The sequence below is a fragment of the Artemia sp. Qi Xiang Cuo genome, chromosome 18 (assembly GCF_049724085.1).
Source record: "Artemia sp. Qi Xiang Cuo chromosome 18, ASM4972408v1, whole genome shotgun sequence".
NCBI classification, from domain to species: domain Eukaryota; kingdom Metazoa; phylum Arthropoda; class Branchiopoda; order Anostraca; family Artemiidae; genus Artemia; species Artemia sp. Qi Xiang Cuo.
The window spans coordinates 30,756,298-30,778,380 of NC_142811.1; the positions used below are offsets into that span (position 1 = coordinate 30,756,298).

The following is a 22,083-nucleotide window of genomic DNA, read 5'->3' on the forward strand; positions in this document are numbered from 1 at the left end:
CGACGCCAGTGCTGTTCCACAGTGAAGAAAATATCTTGGCCGTGGGAATTGCCGATCTAGTATTTATCAATGTATATTTTCCTTGTGATCGTAAATCTGTTCAGTCACTGAATAAGTTTGCCAAGACTTGTAGTGTTTTGAAAAAAGTGGCAGATTCTGCATCATCTTTTGGTTAGCAATTTGTTGTCGCTGGGGATTTTAATGCTGATTTATTGAATTCAAACCTCCGATCGAATATGGTTTTCCAGTCTTTGTCCGAGTTTAAGCTACTGGATAAGAATCGTTTATTTTCATATATCCATCATTATGGGAGCCATACTAATATAACACACGTTCTTTGTTTTTCAAATTTATTGGTTTCAATTGTTTCTGTTAACGAAACAGAAAGTGATATAGACCACCTACCAATTTCCTTTTCGTTTAATATATCTCTGTCACCAGATATTTCACGCGTGAATCGTAGATGGTTTGCCAGGCAAAATTGGAATAAAGCTAATTGGGCGCTCTGCATTTCTACCCTTACATCTCTTTTGTCTACTACAAAAGTTCCTTTTCAGCTACTTCAGATTGGATTTAAATTTGTAAATGATAAGAATTTTTTTAACAAATATTATTTTGGTATTATATCATGTATGAAGGAAGCCGAAAGAGTGGCCGTTCCCGAGGAACGTGTAAAATTTAATACGCAGAAGCATGGGCGTAGGCAGCATATTGTCTAGGGGGGGGGGGGGGGCAGTCGATAGTGTGATGGCGGGCCTTTTATCAACTGCTTTTCCACCCATCTGCTTTTTCGGCCATATCTACTGTAAATTTGAAGGGCGTGGGGGGGGGATCTGACCCCCATGCCTCCCCCTCCCTACACCCATGCGCGGAAGCCTGAATGGTCGTGGGACCCAGGTCTAAAAACAGTGAAAAATAAAGCCAAATTTTGGCTGCGTATATGGGTTTCTTGCGGACGGCTACTTAACGGCGTGGTATTTGAGCTTAAACATAAAAATAAACTAGAGTATAAAAAGTATTTACGGTCTGTAAAATCTAAAATTTGTAAGTCCCCAACAAGTAATTTAGATTGAAAAATGTTGTAAATTCAGATAAAATTGATGATTTTCATTAAATACCCCTATTAGCCCTGCTGTTTAGTGCAAACATTAAGGTCAGATTCTTAGCACCATAAATCATCTGATTCATGCTAATTTTATGAAGCTTTTTATTTCTGCGCTTCCTACCTCAGTACGCCAGAACCAGATCCTTCCAGTTCATTTATCTCTGGTGGCACCAGCTATAAAGAAGCTCAAGTCAAGTTTTTCTGATGGTGATGGCCTAAGTGCCAAACACCTAAACGTTGATTGCCAAGGTTTTGCACAACATCTACAGCTTCTTTTCCAAATGTGTTTATATACGTCGTTTTTGCCTGAAAGTTTATTGTGCAGAAGAGTTACCTCAATTTTGAAGAAAGGAAAAATTCCGATTGAGTGTGCATCTTACAGGCCAATAACTGTTTCCTGCAACATAAGAAAAATTTTAGAGTATCTTTTCCTCCCTCCAATTACCTCTACCACATATTTTGGTGAAAACCAGATCGGGTTTTCAGCTGGAGTAGGTTACCAGCAAGGACACCGAGTTTTGGCAAATGTTCTTACTGAGGCAACTAAAATGGACTTAAGTTACATTTATGCACCTTGGATCTCTCCAAGGCCTTTGACACCATTACCCATTCCCAAGCTATTTTTTCCCTTTTTAGTCACGGTATTAACATTTCGGTACTTGTTCTTCTTAGATTTTGGTATTCCAATTCTTCTTTGCGGATTAAAATGGACATGAGTGTTTCCGAAAGCAAAATTCCAGTGCGGCATGTGGTTCCGCAAGGTGCAGTCATTTCTTTTTCTATTTTTTAATTTTTTAAATCATATGCTGTTTCTTCTATCCCATCTACTTGCATTTTGAATTCCGTTAAGATCTCTTATCTTACTTATACAGATGATATCCTTTTGATCAGCAGGACTAAAAAGGGGCTTTCCCTGTCTGTCTCAAGAATAGCATCTAAACTTCATACCATTGGACTTTCTCTTAATCTTTCAAAGTGTGAATATCTCTCATTTAATAGTAATAATATGACCTCTCTAGTTTGCGGATCTTTTTCTGTCCCGTCGGTTCCTTCTTTCCGATGGCTGGGTATCAATGCTAGTAAGACACTGAAACCTTTCCGAAGGCTCGTCGTCATTGATTGCAAGAAGAAAATTCAGTAAAGTTATTCTAAGATTGTTGCAAATCGAGGTAGATACAATAGAAAGTCTCTTGCTAAATTATTTTCGGTTTTTACACATCACTCGGTTTTGTTTCTGTCTGGAATTTACCCTATTTTTCCCCAAAAAGACATCAGTTCAGTTCATTCATATTATGTCCGGTTTTCCCGCTTTCTATTGTATCTGCCTCCATGGTATAGAAATCGGAATCTCATGTCTGTTTACGGTCTTCCGGATATTGGGTTGAGGCTTACGGAACTTGCCGGGAAACTACCCCAGTCTACACAAAAGTATCTGCCAGCCCACAGTGGCCTTACTCGTTTGCTGTAGCTTTTGCTCTTTTTTTGTTGTTTGAAGTGTTGTTGAATTTGTTTGTTGCGTAATTTTTTTTTCTTTTTTTTTCGCAATAGTAATTTAAATTCGTTATATTAACTAAACATTCAAAATACGAATGTCTAAATTATTAAATGGTGCTCCATTAATTCCTGGTCTTCTGTATTTAGCCTTGGTGTACCTTTTGTCACAAATAGTTTTTTTTTTGCACCTTAAACGTTTTTCTTTTCTTTGGTTACTCTGCTCTCGTGAAGTTTTTAAGTTTTATGTACTCATGTATGTAGTGTATTATCTAATTTTTCGTTATACTCCACAATTATCATTTTTGTATATGATGTGGGTTAAAAATAAATTATTATTATTGGAGAAGTTACAGAGCGCTTCCAAAATATGTGCCCTGTCGGGGTATTTTAAAGTGAGAACCTTTAAGTACTCAGGTTCTATTCAAGTAGAAAAGACTTAATAAATTGAAAAATATAAAGAAAAGTCAAACTTGCCTAGCAACTGCTTCACTGTAAACAAAGCCTGAGGAGGCTCGCTCAACAATTTCCGAGCACAAGTTTCCACCTTCCATACTGTAAGGAAAAACAAAATATAAAATTTGAATAAGAATCTATGAATCAAGCCTTGAAGCCACTAAAAACTAATAACGATAAATCATATTTTAGGAGGTTAAAGTAACTAATAAAACGGATCGTAGCCCCTTTTAAGGGCTAATTTTTAGCTTTTTTTTTTCAACCAATCCGAAAATGAATATTTGCATGTTGGCAAAATGGCAAAGGTAAAGAAAACGAAGATTTCCAAGTTCTCCAATATTATAGTTTTGTTTTGTGAGTACAAAAAGTATAAATCCTGCAATATTTGATTACCCAACCCCTATATCTGGTTTATTAATAAAAAAAAGTACATTTTGCTTGCTAATAGTTGATTAGGAATATACAAAGGCAAATGACAGGGGCTGATCACACATTCCTAAATTTCGATAATTTCTCCTGCAGCAGCTTTGTTTGTCTTTGTCTGAATTGTTCGCCTATTTTCAGAGTTTTTTCCACTTGAGATTCTTCAAAAAATTTTAGCAGTTGTAGATCATTTCTAAATTCTAAATGCTTTTCTGCTGAGAAACGAGGTCGACTGGTTTCTTGAGATTTATAAGAGCGAAAAATAAAACTGGAAAAATTCTATTACGTTATTACGTTACGTTAAAGTCTATTACGTATTACGTTAGAAAAAACTCTATTGTGTTGACTACGAAACGTCTTGGTTTTCTCCCGAAATCAGTCTTTAGCTTTAGCCAAACCATAACTATCACAAAATTTCACCAAAACTGCACTTTTAAAGACAAAAGAAGAGCATCAAATTAAAATTTTGGCTTACACTTGAAACCCTTTTGCCTATAATAAAAGGCCATATCTTATATTTTCACAAGTTGACAGGAATGTAAAAATATAATTTGTACATTTTTCTGAGAGTTGTTTTTCGATCAGAGAAAGAAAAAACACCTATAGAAGACTACAGTGGGCAGATGAGTGGCGAACAGCGAGGGTTCCATTTGGTATGAGGTAGGCTACATAGTGTATAAACTAATGTTTTTCATTTTTTGATTTAGAAGTTGTCCCATTCATGGTTTGTGTCTCCTGCCTTGTGTCAATTGAACATAATCAAACAGTAAAAGTAGTAAATATTATCATTTCCTAGTTACGTTTAAAAACAGGTGAAAAAGTCCTTTCTTTTCGGGAACAAAAGACGTGTTGATTAACAAATTCATAATTTCAATAAGAAACTTTCAGCCATACTCCCCTTAAACAAGCCATTTATAGGAACGAATAATAGCTAAGTATATCTTGATATATCGTTCATTTTGAATAAATAAATAAATTTACAATAACATAAATAGCTGATAATCAATCTCAGCATCTATTTCTTATCAATACACCCGCAGAATAGCTCTGAATATAAACCGCACTCAACAGAATTATGTTGATTTAGTAAAGAACCATGTATCTCCCATGGGTGAGGGCTCCTTCAATCGCAAATTCTGCATCCTAGAGTATTTTTTCAGGTCAAATCTGCTCAAAAGCAAATTACTGAATGGAGAAACTTGAAAGAATAACTTGTCAAAATTAAGCTTCCAATTTAACCTATCCATTTAGTTTCAAGTCATCCATAATAAGCGCTATCCTTTCAAGCAATTGAGTTTGCGGCAACACCGGAATTATTTGTAATAATATTTTCTCGATATGCAATATAGGTAACAATTCATTCAGTTTTTAAGTTCTAAAAGACGTTGCTTTCATCATTATTGTTTTCTATACCAATTGCTATAAAATTTATATGAAATTTGGTTTTAACTGAAGTGGTCTATTATGTCTTCAGTAATGCGCATTTGTCCCTCTTGACCTTGGGGGGGGGGGAGGTAGAGTGGCAAAAACAATTTCCTTATTTGTGGTGCTTTATGTTCGTTTCAAGTGTGGTTATTTAATTTCAGTTCACATAAAAAAAGAATTGATATATTTTAACAGGATTGGACCGTAGTCATGCTAGTTTTTTTAATCTGTATGATTTAAGGACCCAAATTACGACCCATGGGTCCTTAGCTCTTTCAAAGCTTCTCCATCCCTATTTGTTAGTGCAAGCACGCTGTTCGTCTTTTGAATCATGATCATTAGGAAATTGTTTAGGGATTGGTCTTAAATGTTTATTAACCATAAAAATTCATAAAATCAAAGACTATTAAAATCAAAACCAATCAGTAAACGTTTGACAAGTAATGTTTGATCTATAAAAAGGATTGTTTCTGGAAATCTAGAAAGGGCACATTCGATTGTAACTTAAAAGTTTTAGTACCCTTTTAAGAGACAACAGCGATCAGAGGGAAACCTGTGTCTCCTTCAATGCTCTACCCTTTCCTCTCTCATATAGTATCTAAAAAAAATAGCTTTAGAGAGCAAAATCTTAAGAGAGATCCAAAGATTATAGCCCCCATGGCCAACTTATTAAAGTTCTCTTCTTAAGTTTTTTTTCTTTTTTTCAATTCTTTTATTCAATTCTTATTATTTCAATTTTGTTCAAAGATTCTATTTAATTTTTAAGAGGATAACATCTTAGGCCATCATAATTTTTCATAGCATTAGGATTAGAGGAATTTTCAAAGATCAGGAATAAAAGGGTAAAAAACTTGTCATTATCTAGTAGCTTTCTCTTCAAGTCAGCATGTTCTGTTGTCCTTTGGTCTAGGGGTTTCATAGTCCGGCATATATAGAAACTGCCAGAACTGTAAGGGATCTCATAAATGCCAAGGTCATCAAGGTTCCCCCCAAGGGGCTACCTAGTCAAAACAAATTCTGGTCCATAGTAACCAAAAATTTTAAAAAGCGTTTAAAAGAATGTCAGAGAATTGCCATTTGAACATGATTCAGAAACGGTAACTCTTGTTCTGAATAATCCTAGTGATAAAAGTTAGTTTTAAAAACATGCTTGCAAGAGCTTTGAAATAGTCTGCAATCTCACAAAATGGTGTCGGGTCAGAATGAAAACCGTACCATCGGAATCACCTTACCCAATAACCCATTTCGGGGAGTTACAGTCCCCTATCTTGAGCAACAAGGAAAGCCACTTTTCCAGATGAGATACAGTAACGTATCCTTTTTCTTCATCCTGCTATGATTATACCTAGTCGCTGGTAGTGGGGCGCTGAAACATTATACAGATGTTTAAGGGCTCAATAAAAGAGCTATGTTAAGACTCGTATTTCCTTTTACTTACAAAGGACGATATTGTGGTTCTAGAAGGAATTAGGGGAGGGTCGGAAGAACAAGCTCATTGATTTTATGAGGTCAAAATCAACAGTTTTGTACCAATCGCTCAAAGACAATTCACTAAAACTTAGATGCGTGTTTTTTTGTTTGCTTTTTTATGTGCTGATTTGATGTCCAAGTCACAAAGCAAATGCGTACAAAGAACAGTGGAGGAAAGTATATCATAACCTATAACAGAACCGAAGAGAAAAAGAGAGATTACTGTCTTATTCTTTCATATTAAAAAGTGTGCTTTAATTCAACAGGTTAGTCATACTTTAATGATATATTTTTTTAAGCCAATCATAATATTTTGATACCATATTATTCGATATAAAAAAAGGACATTTTTTTAGTTACAACATTGAGTCACAGCATTTGAACACACCAAAGAGGTCTACTTTCAATTCTACTCCCCCACCGGAAACAATTCGTCTCCTGAGAACACAATGGGTAGCTGCAATTTCAGATTCTTCAAAAATAAGTAAGGCAACCTTTTTTAGTTTGATATTTCTTGTATTATGTTGCATTTTCGGCGATTATTTTGCAGACAGTCCGTGGTTTTAATTTCTTGTTCATGTTTTGGCAAAAACACTAAAAATGCAAAAAGCCTGATAATGACACGGAAAAAGACATGTCAAAATATCACTTAAAGAAGAATTGATGCCTGAATAACCAAAGCTGCAGGTAAGCTTAAACGAATTCTCTAGTTATCTCAATTTTCAATCTTTATATCAGTACCAAAATCATTTTATTTCCACTTTTGTATCAATAGTTTTTAAAAACTACCCTTTTTTATTCTTTTAAGCTCTTTTTCCACATCAACTGCTTGAAGACAAAGCGGTTGAGGGGGTTACCCGTGTGGGGGGTTACCCGGTTTGACCCCCCCCCCCCCCGAAGTTTTTGACCTAGTCGAAAATAAGTCGAAAATTAGTAAAACCTAGGTAAAAATAAGTATAATTAGTCGAAAACTGAGTCAAAAATTAGTAACCCCCCCCCCCAAAAAAAAGTCAAAAATTAGAACCCCCCCGAAAAAAAATCCTGGATCTGCCCTTGGTTGCTGAAATCTGAAAACAAAAGAAATTCGAGGGAAATTCTCACATGCAGAAAACTCCCCCTTAACAGAGAATTCCCTCCTCTGCGTACAAATAAAATTGTGTTTTTAAGTTTTAAAGTATTTGAAAATTTTCCCCCACAGAAACTTCTCCGCTAAAAATTCTCCCACCTCTGCAGACAATTCTCCCATGAAAATCCTTTCGCGAAAAATTACCCTACATTTATATAAATTACCTATTCAATTTATTTTGATTGCAAATGCAAAGAGTCGGAAAGACATGCAAACAAAATTCATTTCCACATGGAAAATTCCTCTCGGCAGAATTGCCCTCCCTCCCCCCACCCCCCCGCCGACTCATCCTGAAAAAATTTCCCCATATGTAAAATAACGATATTATTTTCAAATTTGAAAAGTATTAGGTTGAACACAAGATTAACAAAACTGTTAAAAATCAAATTCAGAGGAGACTGAAAAAGAAATTTTATAATTCCGGAAGTGCGGTTGACAACAGAATTATAATTAACTAACCCGTTAATTTGCATTTAAGGTTCGTCACCATGGACAATTTAAAACAAAAATTCAAGTCATAGTAGATTGCAGATCGGATATCTACAAACTATTCAATTTAGATATAAAAAATCCTTGGCTTTAAATCTCCTTTAGATTTTGAGTCTTTGATTAAGGACGCAGAAGTTTCAAAATTTGAAAAAAGGCATAGAGACAAACAAGTTTCTTCGTATACCTAAAGAAAAGAAACTGAAGCTTGTTAAGTAGGGTACAGTTGGATCAGAGATTACGTTGTTTTACAGCAGAAATACAACTACAGGGGAATAAACTAGTGTCATACTTGAATTTTAATTCAAAACTAAGTTTTAAATTAATTTCAAAGTAAGTATTTCAGGGGGGGCCGCAACAACACCCTTATTTGTAGTAATTTGTGTTGGTTTAAAATTTAGGAAACGTTCTTCATTTCAATTGAGGTTCGAATTAAGTTTCCTTTTGTCTTTATGATTGTTTGCTCATTGTTCATGTTCAGCCTTGCTTTTCATGGAAAGCCTTATTCAATATTCATGTGGGATCAATTTCAAAGTAACTGATATGAAAGAATGAAAACTTACAATTCGAAGACCATATAAAGCATCCCCTCTGAGCTATAGGTTTCTAATAATTCAACGATATGGGGGTGCTTGAGAAGATGGCATAACGTTGCTTCCCTCTTTAAATCTGAAAAAAATTCAATAGATTTGAAAACTAATTATTGTTTAATAGGAGATACTTAAGAGATCCTGTTTAAAAGCTCCAAGTTCCGAAAATAAAATTTTCCGCCACTTTGATTGATTTCCAACAAGTGGCTTCACTGAGAAACTAAGATCAGCTATACAAAGATTTAATATGTTATGAATTAAAAAGCCAGGAAGAAACATAACCAAATACAAAGATAAATATTTCTTGTTTCTTTGTTTTCCATAAATTTTTAAATAAATATATCACCCTACTTTAGATGTGTTTTCTAAGCACATTCAAAATTGAAGATATTGACAAGAACTACAATGTCTTTCCATATCGTTCATATGAAGAAGGTAAAACAAGACAATTGGTAGAATTAGAATATTTACAACAGACATCCGTCAGATTCAAGAGTCTCAAGTCTTAAGCCTGATCTGCTCGAGGAATAATGTAAGGCTCTTCAAATTGAGTCGAATTTCATTTGTTATGATTTACCTTTTTCTCATGACACGTATTTAATACTCGGCTTGTTTTTTTGTCGTATCAGCTATCTTCTAGAGCCCAACAGAAAAAATTGCATATTTTTTCTATATGTTCGATTGATGGACAAATAATTTATTATATAAGTCCTGTGTCAATTATTAGAACAGTAATAATAATAAACGGACAGGGGAAGGGAGAGGAAAGCAAGATCGCTCGTGCCAGGATGCTGAGGCCGCAATAACAAAACTGCACTTTTGGGTCGTCCGTAGGCACAAAAATCAAATTAACCAACACTAAATCCTACCCGCAATAGGCTTCTACGTACACAGCTACAGAGAGATGCTCTGAATTTATATAAAAACTTCAAATTTTTTGTCGTCGAAGGGGGGGGGGTCCAATATCCTCACCCCATGTAGAGCTATAATATTAATATCTCCCTTTTTGACAGCGTTGCAATCCGACTCTATAGATGTCATTGACTTTGAAATAAAATCTAGAGCGAAAATATCAAAATTAGCATTCGAATCCATAAATTCTTGCTTTTGCAACATAATTTTAGATTGAAAGGGAGATAAGTCCAAAATTGCTCCCTAAAGGTGTAAAGCCTTTGGGAATTTAGGCTGCCCTTGTGGGCTAGGTAATCAGCCTATCCTTGCCAAACCCAAGAAAAAAACAGAAAATTACGAAAAAGTATATTTTTCGACAAATTACATAGTAGTAGGCTACATATTTAGAAGCCCAACTCGGACGAAAAAGAATTTGAGCCAACCAGAAGTCAAATTCCATGTTCGACCCCTGTTTTCAATGGGACAAGTTTTGTGCATAACGTTATGCGATCAACGCCAATTGATTTAGACTTTGAGTTACATATAAGTACGCTTTTATTCGGAGTACACAGATTTGCGAGTACATATAAGGTCATCCAACTCGATTTAAAGAATTTTTCCGTTTTTTCTGTAAAAGCAAGACATTACTTTTTATCTAATAATAATATTTATATTCCTTCTAGCCAAAGAGTATTCGGTCACACTTTGCCAATCCCCCCATAAGTCACCTGGACTTTCCACCCTCTATAGTACACCAAATTAAAATTTATAAAATAAATAAATGAAGTTATTTGTGCAATTACCGTTTTAGGAAGTGGGCGTGTTTGTCATCTGCTAAATCGCAAAACTATGCAAATACCATTTCTTCATGCCGTCGAATTTTTAGTTTAATACAAAATAAATTTTAGTTTAATAAATTTTTAGTTAAAATAAACCAGTTTTAATTTATACATATAGCTATAATAGTTTAGCTTTAAATCACTTTTATACAGACAGATGATTGAATTTGTAACAAACAGAACCTACCATGAATAATCAACTGCAACCCAAAACAAATAGAAATTAAAATTAAAAAGTAACATCGGACATAAACATAACAGTTACTGCTACGGATGAACAGATAATTCCTTAAAACGAGAACAGAAGTTACAATGACTTATCAAATTAACTTTAAAACGAACAGAAATTGCCCCAAATTAGACCAAGGCTACTGCCCCTTAAACCTCCTAAAGGCCAGAACCTCATTTGTACTTTATTAAAAATGAATCTGTATTTCCAACAGTCGGTTCTTTATCTTGTCACAGCATAAACATTAATACAGCTACAAAACAATTTCACGAGGCAAATCATGTTATTACAAATAAGAGCTACCGAAAGTAGGGGTATGGCTACCCTCCCCTTCTCAAGCCCTAAAAACAACTTGAATGTCATTTGCCTTTTCCTAAAAACAATGTGTCTTTTTGAGTAGTGTGGTTTTTATTTGTCAAAACATCTACAACATAAAAGCAGAAAATCCAGATAATAATCCTAGATTAGAGGAGAAAAGTAATGAAAGTAAATTGATTATTTAAAATAGAATGTTGTTAATTCCTGGAAGTCTCAGCAATTTTCGATTTTTCGGTGTTACTTGTGGTAATTTCTGTTCGTTTTAGGTCCAAGTCGACCATTTACCCAAGCCTTTTACCCATACAAGTTTATAAACTTCGTGTTCGTTGTTAATGTGTTTATTTCTCTTAGTAAAACCCCTTTTCTTCTTCTTCATTCATTTTAACTTCTGTTTGTTTTAGGATCCACTTACTCATCCATACCGGTATCTGCTATTTTTAAGTTTGAATTAATTCTTCATTTCTATTCGTTTTGGGTGTAATTTTTTTATTTATGGCCATTTCTATTCGTTTCAAGTTAGAACTATTGTATGAATAAATTTCTGCTCGTTTACAATTTTAATATGGTTCTTTATTTTGCTTTGAAGAACAACTTTCTTAGAAACGTTTTCTAAACTAATTTATGCCCTTTTTTAACTGTTGTAGTTTTATTACAGGTTAATTGTAGGAATATTTTACGTTTTTTTCAGTCTTTTCGTTTGAGAATTAAAATATTAGATTGTAATCTGAATTTTGGGCCAAAATTTAATATTCAGTCAAAATGTTCAATCAGCAGTTGTTTTTTGTGCAAAGGTTTTTAAGTAATATTTGGTCTCCTTAAAATTTCGTCTTAATGATCTACTTACATTCCTAGAAATTTTCAAAATATTTTCTACTTTTAGGTTTGTTCTGTCTATTGTATATATCCTGTAAGTCGCAAGTCGACCAGAGACAAAGAATATATGGCCCTAATTCAGTCATCACAAACCAAATCCTTTCCCGTAGGTTTTGTCTTCATTGAGCTCCCCTTGTCCCTATCTATATTTCCTGTACAGTTTAAGACAATTGAAGAAAACTAGATTGTTTGCCCAGTTTCAGGTGGCAGATATCAATACATTAAAACTTCAAAATGCTTCATCTTAGTAAAAAAAAAAAAAAAAAAAAAAAAAAAAAAAAAAAACTTCAGAATACTTAGATCCCGTTGAGGTTTACTGACCCGCACTAACTGCCCTGTAAGTTTCAAGCCTATGAGAGATGAAAACATTGTAGGCCCAGTTTTGGGCGTCAATAACTGATAAGCCAACATAGTTTTCAAATTTCGTCTTTATGTTTGCCTTTTTGAAATAGAATTACATCTCAAGTACTTACTATATTGCTATTTTTTAGTTAAGACTGAAGACTTATCAATAAGAAGTACAGTTTTGCATAGTTAATAAATTCAAAACACCGCATCTTGGAATTGTGTCATTTTTCCACCAATGGAGAATTGTGTAGCTTTGATTTGAGTAAAGTTAATCTAAAGCGTATTTCAACAACAAGCAATATTTGACCATACACCCGATACATTATATCGGGTGGTAGACTATAGGAGAGACAAAGAAAAATATTGCGCCAAGATTCTGCAAATCGACAGTCTATTCTGTCTTTTTTCTTTTTAAGGTTCTCTTGACCCCATCTACTTGGCATATTGAAGTTGGCCAGGAAATACTTATAGGCAGTTTTTCAAAATAGTATTCGAAAAAAAAAATTTGGTTCTTTTTTGGGCCCCATCTGACCCAAGATATTTTTCTACTTCAACCAGAGATTTCCAACCGTAAGGTTCAGACTGGTCGAGGACAACAAGGTTTTCAAACCATTTTTGGGTCCCCTGATACCCATCAAAAATATGTAGAGCTCCAGCCTAGGCAACAATCATTGATTGTTAGAAGTCTATCGAAAAGAACCGTTTTCATACTTCGGCCCCATTTTCAGAGGAACCATACCCCTGATCTAAATTTTGTTTTGTATTTTAGGGTCCCCTTAACTCATAACTTGTAGCTGTATGTTTTAAGCCATTTTAAAAACATACTTGCGCTCTTTTTGGAAGAAAGATTTTTTTTTTTTTTTTTTCTATTGTTTCTTTTACAATGGGATGGGTGTAAGCTTCAAGCCGTTGAGAAAAACAGTTTTGTGAACCTCTTTCGGGGGAACCAATATTTGCTTTTCTTCTTTTTTCTCTCTTTTTTCTTGAGCATTGATGCCTTCTTAACCCGCAAACTTAAAAATAAGTTTTGAGCCAATCGATCCAAAAATGTTTTGTCCCTTTTTGGACATTATTTTTAGGGAGACCGTACCCCCAAATTATCGCTCCATTTTATGATAAGTTCCTTTGGCCTAGGGACTTGCTAGACAATAAGCTAACTGGGGGACAACAGTATGCTTCAAACTGAAAAGAATCAACAAGACTTTCCACCCATTTTCAGGTCCCCTTGCATCCTACTCTCCACCCAAATCTCCAGTCCAAGTTGCACAGGCATCGGTTCTTGAAAATATCAAGCCAATCAAAAATCAAGGAATCTTATACCCTTTTTAGTCTCATAGTAGGGGAGACTCAGGGGGCGGATCCAACCTTTCGTTCTAGGGGGGGGGGCGACTCTTACCGAAAAGAGTGGGGGTAGTGTCCTTTTTGTCGGCCAAACAAGGTTGACTTTTTTGGCGTTTTAAGTGCCCCTGTCGGTCTCTTATTTAACGAAAATGAGGTTTCCATATATTACAATAATGCTTATAAAAACTGTACTTGATCAACTGATAACTATTTACAAGAACAATTCAAGCTTCCTGGGTCCACTGGTCGCAAACCTGTCGATTACCCTGTCAATGCTGATATCGATGTCACGGTGCACATTAAGGAGGGCCAAACCACTGAGTCTAGTTTGCCCCATTTGTGCCCTAAGCCAGGTTTTCAGTTTGCGTAGAGTTGAGAAGCTTCGCTCGGCAGATGCCACGCTCACTGGAAGAGATATGAAAATAGCAAGAAGTGAGCTGACATAAGGATAAAGGTCTCTGTCACATTCCTTGGCAGTTTCTTCCGCTGAACGAGGAAAAATACCTCCTTCTCTTTTAACACGAAGCTATCTACTTCTCCACACCTGCGCTTCTGCCAAAACAAGCCTTGCGCTAGTAGACAGCACGGTTAAGCCAAGAAGTTGACAGTACATGCTAGAAATCTCTTTTGTGGAAGATTGCAGCAAATCATCAGTAAAATGCACAATATTTGATGGCAGCTGTAGGGTTAATCGGAAAGAGTTCAGCGTGTCTCTTGAGAATCGGCTCTTTAAGTCACTTATGACTGAGTCGAGCATAGGTAGAAGAACAGCACGTCGATAATATTCTTCAGGCGTAGCATGAGGAGGACTATTTTGATGAACCTGCTTATGTGTAACCCTTGGAACTTCAACAGACCATTGGATTTCATCTGACAATTCTTTTCTTGTTCGAATACTAATGCGAACTCTTCGTCACACGTTTTCCATCAATTTTCCAAAACATCCAAAAGATCGGAAACGAGCCATCGGCAGCACCCAAGTCCAAAGTCTTCTTCTGGAATAGCCGACTAAGAGGCAAGGTCACAGCAAAAATGCTGCGCATGCATTGAAGGGAAACCACGAATTCCGCACTATGTAACGCTGTCACAAGTGTCTTTGCCTTCGGGGCGGTTACTGATTCACTCCAGTGACTGATTTGTTCCAAAGACTGGATGATTTTTGGAAGTTCAGACACAAACTGCATAAGTGACTGGTGCCACTCGATCCACATCGTCTCACACATTCCCGTGAGCTTAGCTTTCAGAACCTTATTCAAGACGTAATTTCTCTCCGCATATGCATTAAAAAATGTAGAAAATTCTTTTATAATACCTATGGTATTTCTGATGCTTGAAATAGCTGAGCTTCTTGAAAAAGAAAGGCTCAGGGCATGATTAAAGCAGAGACAACGAGACGCGTTTTTAGCTTTTTTCTAAACTTTCACTACAGCACCATAGTTATTTGAGACCATCATTGCACACCCATCCGTCCCCATTCTAACACAGTCAAGTAGATTCAAACCCATTTCTTTCAAGAGGATTAGAACTAACTGGTCAACCACTTTTCCGCTGACAGTCGGCCCTTTGTCTGCAGCAGAACTTTCAAAGGTGGCATGATGAACGTCAACAAAACCTATGAAGTCATCGCGTTGATGGTTATCGAAGGAATAACAGAGAGCTAAACTAAGTTGCGATGAATGTGACACACATGTCGAAAATGATGCTGTAATATCTTGCTGACTTTACTCTCTCTAGAATGACTCTATGACTTCTTTCGCAAAACACTCAATCAACTGGTTTTGAGTTGTTTTGCTGATATAGGTAGCATTTTTTTTTCCGATGTTTCCGGTTGTTCCTTTAATTTACTGTCACCATTTTTAACACGATAACGTGGTAGTTGTCGGAAGTTTCCTTCGTTGGAAAGCGGCGTGTCATCCAAGTTTAAGCTGCCATGACCCCGATGGCCCCTCATTGGAATATTCTGCCTTCCTAGAAATATGATTAATTCCAGAATCGGCTTTAGCCTATCTGTGTTTTCTGTTACTTGCTCCACTCGCTCTACGTTAACGCGGTTATTAACAAATTCGCGCGGAGAATAGTAGGCTCTTAGAAACGACTTTCCGGCTTCTACTACGTCACGGTGGTACTCGGAAGTATCATGTATGTCAGGTCTCCATCTTTTCCCAGTAACTTGGCAAATTTTCTGACAAAAAGGCCTTTCTGGGCAGCAGAATATACAAGTCAGTGGAAACTCTACAAATGAGAATCGTTCAAGTACCTTTTTTCATCTTTTCCATCTTTAAATGAACAGAATGCGGCATTTGGTATCCAATCGGCAATTTCCATGGCCTCTCCAGAAGCTCGCACCTCATTCGATCGTTAATGGCATGTGTTGCACCGATGTGGATCCCAATATCTTTTTCTGAAAACAATGCAGGGGGCGGGGGTGTTGTTGGAGGATCACTCTGAACGCTTACGGGGTTAAAGAAGATTGCAAAGTGTCCGTAATTTGTCCATTTTCGCCACTTCCAATAGAACTAATTGAAGAGCTACTTGCAGTTACAGTTACACTATCCGTTCTGCGAGACTTTGAAATGACAAAGCTGTCAAGCGTCTTTTGTCCGCGTTTTCCCGACATTAATATCGCTTAAACGACGAAAGTCCTCGTGACAGAAGCACATTCAAATTTCACTATACACTGTAACGAAATGTTTGTTTTGACATTTCAGAACATTCAGAACCGGCTGGGTTGCGTCTCGAATAAGGAGGCGACTGGCGAGAACTAGCTAAAATTTACCGGGTAAACTGTTGCTATGCTATGAGGCGAGAAATACTCGAGGAGGAAACCGCAGTGGAGGAAAAGCTGGGGAATGAACGTAATGTAAAAAGGTTTTAGAGTCTAGTTACAGTAGTTAGAACATGCGTTAATGCAGACTTCCGTAAGTGCAGTAAAACAAAAAACAAAAATTACAGCCCGTCTAGGAGGGGGGGGATCGCCCCCCTGGATCCGTCGGTGGGGAGACTGAGCCTCAACTAAGTGTTTTTGATCCTTTAATGGGCCGTTTTAGAGGAGCCACGTTCTCCAAACCATATCATAACAAGAAAGCTTTTCCCTGCCGTTACACTTCAAAAGCTTTGGCAAACTCATAAATCAGCAAAAAAATAAATAAGAGAATTGACTGACATAAAATCCTTACCTTCAGTACTAAGGCCAGGCATTGATGTAAACTTGGCAACGTCTACGATTTTCACGACAAATGTCTTTCCTGTTTCTTTGTGGACACATTTTCGAATGACAGAACATGGACCCCTGGTAAAGAGAACAAATTAAGTCTCATCAGCTTAGTTTGCATTATAGCTGAGAAATTTAACAAAGATTTCTCATTAATATCAATATCTCTTATTAATTCTACAGTAAATTAGCAGGAATATTGGAGTCGGAGTTTTTACTTCTTTGAACAAATGTTAGGAGTTAGAGCACGTAATATTTAGTCTGTGGACTAAATATTAAGTCGGTGGAGTGGAAAGTGACCAACTCCACAGCCCTGTTCTTGGGTGACAAATTTTAAGGACTACCTCACGTCTGCAAAGTTTTCAGAAAGTACAAATGTCTTTTGTCTCCTTCAGAGCCTGTTGAAAGGCGTTTCTCCTTAGGAGATTCCATTCTTTCTCAACTGACATATTTGTTGAGAGATGTCATATTTGAGTGCTTGGCAATGATCAAATCAAATGGCCAGTTCTTAATCAGGAAGAAGAACCAGTAGTATCCAGCATATCCCTGAGCAGTTTGTTGTATTTCATTCATTGTTTTAGTTTTGAAGACGTGAATATTAGTGATTACACATTAGTTTCAGATAGTTGAAGAATTACTGGCTACACGGTTCAGTCTTTATTAATAAAAATTCAAGTTTTTTCTTATCTATCACTTCTATAAAGCACTTAGAAAAGTACTCAAGCTCCTATCCAAGGACAGCCTATGTGATTAAATCTCAAGTACTACTTCAATATATTTTTGTTCATGTATTTGATATTTAAGTAAAAATTATAGAAGTACTTGATATCTAATACTTTGTTACAAATATAAGTTACTTGTTATAGTATTGGACAGTATACTCGACAAAACAGTTCTAGCAAAGCTTTTGCCACAGTTTTGCTCAGAGACAAATTAAACATCTTTAATTTTCGTTTCTATTTTAAATCAAGGTTTCTTGAGTCAACAAGTAATGAAGAAAACAACTACCAATGAGAGATGTCAAAAATTAATTTTAGGACTGCATGCTCTTTCTCCGACATTTGCACTAAGGAGTGCTTTGATTTACTTGATAGGTATGTAGTAGTTATTTTGGACCAAAAGGACAAAGGTGGATTTTCAGATGTTTGCACCAAATTTAAGTCGTACCTATCTTCTGCGCGAGTGTCTATATCCAATTTGTATTCAGTACCCCCATATCATTGGCCAAGAAGAAATTCCTCAGGATATTTAAGACGGCTGATTCTTACAGTCCCTGTGCTTGGAGGCTTCGAAATTTCAAAAGTTGGTACAAAACTTTGAAGCCTACTAGCGCCAGAACCGTGAGGGTAAAAGTAGGTAAAGGACGCGGCACTAGACCCTTAAGGTCCAAACCTGCGGTGCTGATCTCCGTCTCAAGGCCCTTCGACCAGGAAGTGTAATGGGGGGGGGCAGCAATCCTGTGCTTTCACACACCCTTCCTGTTAATCTTCCACAGATTTCTCCAGGTACCCATTTAGAGCTGAATCGACTCTGGCTAACCTTACAGAGTCACGGCACTGACCCCCCGTCCCAAACCGAATAATTGGGTACACTAGAATTTGAACCCTCACCCTCTCGGAAAAAGAATCCTAAATCTAGCACACCAATCCACTCGGCTAGGACCGTGAGGGTCGGTGGTTCAAAATTTTTTGCGGAATGTTTCCTTGACTAGGGGTACCTGCCTCCCAAATTTCAAATGGATCTAAGCACTTCCACTAGGAACATAAATTGTGGCTCTGAACTCCAGAAGCCCTCTGAAAACTAGTCCACTCTGCCTTATTGACCCAAAGTAGTTGCCAAAAAGTTTCAAGTACATCTGAGTACCATGCGCGTAAAGGTAGGAAGACAAAAGTACGAAGTCCCAAATTTGTGCAAAAACAAGCCTAAACTAAGGAACTTCCCCTCGTTACTGAAGAGAAGATGGGTGCTACTACCAAAATGCAAGTACAAGAATTTTGTAGCATTGCTGTGGACTGAATCAGTGAAATAATGAGATAAATCCTGACCTGGTGCAACAACGAACTAATTCCCAGCCTTTCGCGCTATTGCTGTGGTCTGACTCTTAAGTCCATAATATAGACGTCTGCAGCATTGCTAAATACTAAATTGGTACAAAACACTCGAAGTCCAAACTGTGGAATGTAACCGCAATATTGTGGACTGACTATTTGAAACAACAAACTCAGTTCTGGATCAGTGCAAAAAAAGCTAAGCCCAAGCTGCAGAATTGAATGCCATTGCTACAGAATGACATGGTAAAAAAAAAACGAGCTATTCAGTGTAGGAACGAGCCAAGTCCAGCGTTGATACAAAACGAGATAAGTGCAGTCTATGGAACTTGACAGTATTTTCATAGACTAACTCTGTGTGAAAACAAACTAAGTTCTGACCCGGTATGATAACGAGCTAGGACCTGACTTGGTAAAAAAAAACTGAATTCATGACTTGGCATAAAAGAGTTATTTTCCTTTTTTTGTTCATTTTAGTTAATTTCTGTCTGTTTAAAGTGTCATTGATCAAATCACAGGAATGCCAGTTTGATGAAAGTTTGACTGTAATTTTGCTTATTTTTGGTTTTAACACTGCTTTTTACTTTTCTTTCAAAACTCTTCATAAGATAGTAGCCCATGATCACCAAAAATGGTTTTTCACCTCTTTTACAATCTGGTTATTACACTGCTTCTTAATTACAGGTCAATCTACATAGGCAAACTACTACCACACACTGAAAACCTCAGACCCGTGAGGCTCCTGAAAGCTAATAGATCTGGCACTTGACTTCACTGTATTCAATTTAAATGTAGCTAGAAATGTATTGAAAATACGACAAATCACCCTGGGAATGAAAAGTCAAAACGCTGAGAAACTTTCTTTTAACTTTTTTTTTTGTAAAAAGTGTAGAAAAACAAACCTGGATATAATATCCTGTACGTTATAAACTTCGTCAAACAAAACATCTTCCTCTTGAAGCATACTGCCCATTTCCAATGCTCCTATTACTTGCAAATTAAGGTCCAAAGCCAATTTTATGATTTCATGCTGAAACAAAAATTTTAACTTAAAAAAAGGTAAGATTTCATATCTTATCAAAGGATAAGATTTCAGGAAAAAATTAGAAAAGCATTAGGTTCAATAACAGGGCTTTGTGGTATCTATCGTCGTGATATTTTAGGTTCTCTTTTTTAATGCAGTTGCCCTCCACCATGTTCTCTATCCTGTCCTTCTTTTTCGAGATTTTAAAGTCTGCTATTTGTCTTCAATTCGCGTTTGCCGTTTTAAATATTGTAAATTTTTTTTGGTTTTCCAATTTGTTTTAGTAATACTGAATTAGCTTTTAGATTTGAAATTAAAGATTTTAAAATGAGATTCAAATTAGATTGAGCAAGGATTAAGAGAGAAAACTTTTATCATAAGTCTGAGAATTGTCTGACTTGCACAACCTTTTCCCTTTTTTCCAAAATTTAAAAAATGTTTTATAGTTTGTTGTCGTTTTTGATCGCGTATTTTATTCAGTTATGTTGTTTAGCCTATTTTAAATCAATTCCTTGTTACGTTTGCCGAAGCATTTCTCTTTTCTTTTGCAATTTCTTTTATGTATTTTATATACTCGATTTGGAGGGAAATAAATAAATAATAATAATGTTATAGCAATAAAAAATGTGACCTAAACTTAAGCTTCCGCCTAAACAGCTAATGCTAATGCTTAAAAATTGTTATTTATATTTAATAATACAACTGCCAGGCCCTTTAGGACAAGATTTTTTTCACATAGAAATTGAAGAAAGTCTTATAATGTATACTTCCAGTCTTAACAAAATAAAATTTGGAAGCCATGCAACTAAGAAAATGCTTTGCATTGAATTTACTATCAAGATTGGAAAATTGAAATCATAGAAACTAAAGAGCAAATGAGGCTTTGAACTACCAGGCATCATTGCTGTAAAGTCATGTGGGACACCAAGACAAAATTTAAAGGAGCAATTATTAATGAGAGAGCATATTCTAAAAATATTGAATGTTGTGGACAAACTCAACAGAATTTATTCTCAACAGATGCAAGATCTTGAAGATGCTGCCTCAACACAGACCACTGCAACATTGCAGACAGAGAACCCATTAATAAGGGCGCCTTGGGAGAAGTTACAGAAGACTGAGGAAGAAAACCAGCATCTTTGGAGAGAAAATAGAAAGATTAGAAGCTCAATAATATCTCAGAGGCTGTTCTGCTCGGAGGCAGAGCAGCTTATGAGAGCAAAGATCTCCAGCCTGAAAACCAAGCTCCAAAGCTGATAAAAACACCTGGAACCAAGCTAGAGCATGATTGGCAAGACCCAGTTACGAATGGATATAGATCTTCACTACAGACTACAAGAAAACAAATAATTAGAGGCAAGGATATAGCGTTACCAATACTAAAGGCCATAAGGCTTCAATGTTTTATAATTCATAATCATTTTTTTCCAGAGACACTTCACATGGAAGGAGTGGTCATATAAACTTCAGGGGAGGCTCATTCAATTGGAAATAAGAAGTTCTGGCACACTTTTTAATAGTCAAAAGTGATTAGAGGGCAACTAGTTCCCCTCCTCCATAGGCATGCCCTCTTTTCCCCAAGTGCATCCAATCGAAATTTTGAGGGAGCAATTTTATCCAAAATAGTCCAAAAATTATTTGACAATACCTCCAGGATTGACACAACCCCCCAAAGTCCTGGGTTAAGAATTATAAGCTATAATTTGGGGGCACATAAGGTTTTTATGGAAGGGGTGATCGTACAAACTTTGGAGGAGGCTCATTTGATTGGAAAGTTCTAGTTCCCTTCTTAAACGTCAAAAGCGATAGAAGGGCAACTACCCCCCCTCCCTAAGCCCTCTTTTCCCCAAGTGCATCCGATCGAAATTTTTAGAGATAGCCATTTTGTTCAAAATGGTCCAAAAATCATATAGCAGTGCCTCCAGGGTTGAAACCAACTCCCAGAGCCCGTGGGCAATGGTTGTAAGTTATTCCCCAGGGGCATAAAGGTTTTTATGGAGAGGGTGGTTGCATAAACTTTGGAGGAGGTTCATTTGATTAGAATTTAAAAGTTCTAGCTGCCTTTTTAAGAGTCAAGAGCAAGCATGGGAACTGTTTCTGTTTTCTGTTCTGTTTTTAAAGTACCTGTTTCTGTTCTGTTTTTACATAAAAACAAAAACAGAACAGAAACAGATAACCTGTTTTTTATTTACCTGTTCTGTTCTGTTTTTATAATAATTATTTTGTCCTGTTTCTGTTTTTTTCTAACTGTTTTTCTTCTGTTCTCGATTTTCCTTTATTGATTCAAGAATGAGATATTAAGAAATTTCGAACTTACAAAATAGTGTTTTAAATCATAATATGAAATTTTGCGGAAAGGTGGTTACACTCCATACAGTTTTTGGAATTG

At 36.2% G+C, this 22,083-nt stretch overlaps 1 protein-coding gene across 6 annotated transcripts in view; it reads right to left on the reverse strand.

The window, feature by feature from the left end:
- CASK (peripheral plasma membrane protein CASK) overlaps positions 1 to 22,083 on the reverse strand; it is a 304,568-nt gene that overhangs the window by 266,107 nt on the left and 16,378 nt on the right. For all 6 annotated transcript variants that reach the window (XM_089104332.1, XM_089104335.1, XM_089104334.1 and 3 more), the window contains exons 2-5: positions 19,573 to 19,700; positions 16,588 to 16,700; positions 8,546 to 8,651; positions 3,074 to 3,151 (exon numbers count right to left, since the gene is read on the reverse strand). In XM_089104332.1, the coding sequence (XP_088960458.1) occupies positions 3,074 to 3,151; positions 8,546 to 8,651; positions 16,588 to 16,700; positions 19,573 to 19,643 (368 nt within the window). In that variant the 5' untranslated portion in view covers positions 19,644 to 19,700. The remainder of the gene's footprint in view (positions 1 to 3,073; positions 3,152 to 8,545; positions 8,652 to 16,587; positions 16,701 to 19,572; positions 19,701 to 22,083) is intronic.